The sequence below is a fragment of the Belonocnema kinseyi genome, chromosome 2 (genome assembly GCF_010883055.1).
Source record: "Belonocnema kinseyi isolate 2016_QV_RU_SX_M_011 chromosome 2, B_treatae_v1, whole genome shotgun sequence".
NCBI lineage: Eukaryota > Metazoa > Arthropoda > Insecta > Hymenoptera > Cynipidae > Belonocnema > Belonocnema kinseyi.
In genome coordinates this window covers 82,720,431-82,725,337 of record NC_046658.1, presented here as the reverse complement: position 1 = coordinate 82,725,337, position 4,907 = coordinate 82,720,431, and the positions used below count along the sequence as shown (strand labels likewise).

General features: G+C 29.0%; 1 protein-coding gene across 1 annotated transcript in view; it reads left to right on the top strand.

The window, feature by feature from the left end:
* Window positions 1-276: 276 nt before the first annotated feature.
* LOC117168160 (acetylcholine receptor subunit alpha-like 1) overlaps window positions 277-4,907 on the top strand; it is a 24,160-nt gene continuing 19,529 nt past the window's right edge. The window contains exon 1 of the mRNA XM_033353590.1: window positions 277-534. Within this exon, the coding sequence (XP_033209481.1) occupies window positions 277-534 (258 nt within the window). The remainder of the gene's footprint in view (window positions 535-4,907) is intronic.

Below are 4,907 nucleotides of genomic sequence, written 5' to 3'. Positions count from 1 at the left end.
TTTAAAGCGCTTATTAAATGAAGTCATAGAAAAAATTTCGACTTAAAACAGAGGGTGGGGCCTTTAGGTAATGATCTTTGACGAATAAGGGGAGGGAAGTAAAAAGTGGTCAAAGAAACGAGACATAGTTTTTGAACGGCCCGTGAGACACTTTTTTACTGAAATTTAATTTTCACTATCCTCTTTAGGGCATTACGTATTTTTAGTAACATTCCAGTCGATATGATTGCCCTCTTTTTATCAATTTTTTTTTTACAGGGCTGGACAAGGCGTACGATGTTCAGGGATGCTTGGACGGATGACGGTGGGAAAGGATGGTGGCGATGTCGGTCCAGGTTGGGAAGATTGTTGGCGGTGGCGACGGCCATTTCCTGTTTCGTTGCAATGTTTCCGGGTGTCGTGGCTAATCCGGATGCGAAGCGCCTCTACGACGACCTTTTATCGAATTACAACCGCTGGATTAGGCCTGTTGGCAATAACAGCGACCGCCTCACTGTCAAAATGGGCTTGCGTCTCTCTCAGCTCATCGATGTGGTATGTTTTTACTTTTATTATTATTTTTATTACAAACTCCGAATAGTTATACTTAGTTTCCACCCAGGACCAGTTTTGAACTACCATCTCGCTTCCAAAGGAGATTAAAATACTTTAGTATTCTTATCAAATGAATCAAAAAAGATAATTTCATTTCACGCATTTTCTAAGTGGAATTGATGAGCATAGGCAGAAGGCCCATCTTTAAAATATAATAATACGGTTGGATCATTTTCATATTATTATTAAAATTAGCAAAATCAATTATGCGCTACGTGCTCTTCTTAAAAGTTTCTTATTTTCATTGCCTACTTATATAATTACTATATATGCTTTAGTTTCAAGTACTTTAAAATATTAACCATAATTATGAATTAAAATAAACATTAAATTATCAACAAATTTCTTTTATTCTTGTCAAATAGTCTTTCTTCTCCACCACAGTCTTTGAGAATCCTCTGATTAATGACTGTCCATTAGCGTTTTACCGCATACATTGCGCAGGAATTTCTTGCTAACTGCATTCATTTTAGACTTATCCTTTTCTTGGTAGTAGTTCGGGAGCGGCATAGGAGAGATGGTATGACCTAAAAGTTACCCGGAATTTTTAAAATGGATATTGTGCAGAATGGTATCCTGAATCCAAAGGTATAAGGTGCTTTCGCGAATTTACAGTTGTTTTCTGGATAATTTTATTTAAAGTAGTCCGGCTACTGGGAAAGCTAGTCAAAGCTGTGTCCATTATTTTTTTCTGAAATTTGGAATTGAATACAAAATTTGGTCAGGATATCAATTAGTAAATCAGGTATCAAATCTTTATGCTGATCAATATAAATGACATGTTTTTAAAATAATAAAATGTAAATTTAAATGTTTATTCGACTCGATTCTAGCTACATATATGATTTTAGGTTAAATTTTGTTAAAATTAAGCTCAAATACCCTGAAAGCAAGTATAAATCAGCAGTAATTCAAATTTTACAGAATATTTTCTGTTTGCAAACAAGTTTTCCTAACAATATTCAACGTGTTATAAAGCCAAAATTAGCCATTTCTGGAGCCCGCGAAAGGCATCTCTATAAGATCTTATGTCTTTTGACACGACTTTAAACAGAGATAATTCAAATTTTAACCTGGAAAGGGCTCCTAAAAAACGCATTATGTGAAAGAGGACATATTTCTCAGCAAAATAAAAAATTTTTTAATGATTTTTCATTTGGTCGATCCAATAACCGGACTGCCTTAAAATTTTTCAAACGAATAATGCTTTATCTCCTAAAATTGTTGAAATTAGAAAAAAAATTTCTCGTGAAAACAACTAATATCGTCGGATTCAGGAGACCAATCTGCACAATATCCATTAAAAAAATTCTGGAGACCCATTTCCACTTACCCAAACAGTTCCTGGCTGTCGGATTATAGGTCCAGGTCTCGCTATCGTACAGCACAATGGATGTAATTACAGAGTTAAATATTGAAATTTTAGCTTTACTTGTTATATTTTTTATTTAAATTAACTTTAATATCTGTTTTCTTCAATTTTCGACAACGATGCACTTTGCAACTTTATACAATTTCAAATCATGGAGTTATGAATAACTTTTTATGAATAGTTCAATTTTGACATGTATTATTGAAAAGCCTTAAATTTAAAAAATGAATGAATGATTATGCTTGAAATTGGATGATTCTGAAGAATCAAGTTTTCAATTGTAAATCCTTCTGACTGAAGAAATTTGTGATGGAAATATAATGAACTACAGCTTTTCTGACTACAAATCTTAAAAGTTGCCTACTTTTCTATTACAAATTTTCTAAATTAAAAGCTTTTCAATTTAAAAGATTCACAATTAAAAGTTTTGCAAAATTAAAAATTTACAATCACATATTCTTCAATTTTGATATTTTAGAATTACAAATTATTCAGTTGTTAAGATTTATATTTTAAAGGTACGTAATTTATGAATTTTGTTGCTGTAGTAGTTCAATCTTTAGTATTTACAATTAAAATTTTAAGAATTTTAAAAAATTTCAATTGACAACTTTTAAATTTTTGAGATGTATAAATTAAAGTTCGTATGTTTGGATGATTTTGGAACTCAAAAGTCAAGTTTTAAATTTATAATCTCCCAGAGAAATTTCTATTGTTAATTATCAAAATTACCGAAAATTTTTATTCTGAATTGCCAAAAATAAATATTTTAAAATTTTAAGTATTATTAATTGAAATTTCTACACTTTGAAGAGTTACTATTCTAAAATTAAGAATTTCGAAAATATAGAATTCCAAACTATTGAAGTGTCTAGAATTTTATTTTATAGTTACGTAATTTGGAACAATATTTTGAGAATATTTAAATTTTGAAGATTAAAACTTGAAAATTTTTTAGAATAATGATTTTGATTGAAAATTCTTAAATTTATGATGAAAAATTCTTTAATTTAAAAAATGTGTAAATAAAAGCTCTTAAATTTTGATAATTTCAATGGCCAAAGTCATATTTTGTAGTTTTAGATTGTCAAAACAAAAAACTCAATTTTCACAGGCTTCAGCCTTGAAGGCTTACTATTTCAGGTTCTATTTTATATAAGATTCTCAATTAAATATTCTTAATTTTCAAAAATATATAAATAAAACTTATCGAATTGTGATGATTTTGATGATAGAATAGTCTAATTTTTAAAATTAAAAACTAAAAAGTATTCAATTTAAAAAGATGGAATTATTCCATTTTAGTTTTAATTTTTCCCTTGGATTTCATCTAATTTTAAATTACGAAAATTTGATATTCCAGCTAAAAATAAAGATCTTTGATTCCACTGAAACAACTTTCAGTGGAAACAGATTTTTATAAGACGGCAAACTTACGTGTGCTAATAAATTGTGAAGCTGGGTAGTATACCAAAATAAAGAGACAAAGATACGCGATAAGTACGCGGAAATATTTGAGCTTCAATGGGGAAACAAAGTGAATAAATGAATTTGAAGATTATTATTATTAAGAATACATTTTTTTCGTATGCTGAGAGGATTTTTATTGAAGAGCAGGAAATCTTATAAATTATTCACGTGAATCTCTCAAGTGATTTCTTATTGTGTAATTCCTCAATTCGTGTAAATTATAGAAGAATTGAATTACACAGACACACCAAAAAAATGCATTTGACCATCTGACGAGGGAAACATTTCTGTACGTTTTTGGAGTCGCTGAAGCTGAATCCAAAGTTGGTTTGCTTAGGCCAGATCGCATTTTGTTCATAACCTAAAAAAAAGTGGAAACTTTTTTCCTACTTTTTTGAGATTAGGAACAAAATTTTATCTGAATCAAACCAAACCCGCTGTGAACTTGTAATTTAAAATGATATATAATTGGTAATAGGAACTAAAAAATAATTAGTTAAAAAATAAATTTTTGTTACATTTTTTTTACAAACTTTTTGAAAATCCGTGCATCATATTGAACTGAATGTATTTAAATAAAAAATACAATTTTACTTGAGAAAAGGTAAACATAATTCCAAATCTAATAATAGCTCGGGTTGTAAATTCTTTTCTCATAACCATTTTTCCTATGAAGCAGACCCATATTCCCTTGAGAAATATCGAGTAGTAGTAGTATTAGTAGTTCACTGATTCATGTAGAAAGTCCTCTTTACAATAAAAAGATGTTGAACGAGTTTCAATTTTAGGTATATTCACTGTATATATGCAAATGATGATGCGTTCGTGGATTAAAAATATTTGAAACATTGTTTCTTTTTTGAGTCAAAAAATAGAAATATAAATGTAATAGATTTTAATGTAAATGAAGACGTGAGAATGCTCTAATGTTGCAAATTTCACATAGAACAGGGTCGAAAATGTTTTGTAATACCTGATATTTCCCTAATGTAAACATTTTCTACCAATTAACATAACTTTACTATCCAAAAAGGTGAATTTACTATCTAAAAAGCCGAATTTTCAACATGGCAGTTAAATTTTTGATAAAAAAGGTGACTTTAACAAGATACTTGAATTTTCAACATAATAACTGAGCTTTAAATAAAATAGCTGCATTTTTCACCAATTAACCGAATTTTTTATCTACAAAGAAGAATTTTCAACAAAAAAGATCAACTTTAGAGTTTGCCCTTTAGATAAAAAAGCAATAATAATAGTTAATTAAACAAAATAGTTACATGCTTAAGCTAAAATTCAACTCTTAGACTAAACGGTTAACATTTACACTAGAAAAAAAATGTTTAGCAAGAAATTTCATTTTCAATCAATACAAGTGAATTTTCATCAAAATAGTTGAATTTGCAACTACACAAGATAAGTTTTCAACAACAACAAAATTTCTAAAAAAATGCATTGGTCAGTCAGGTAC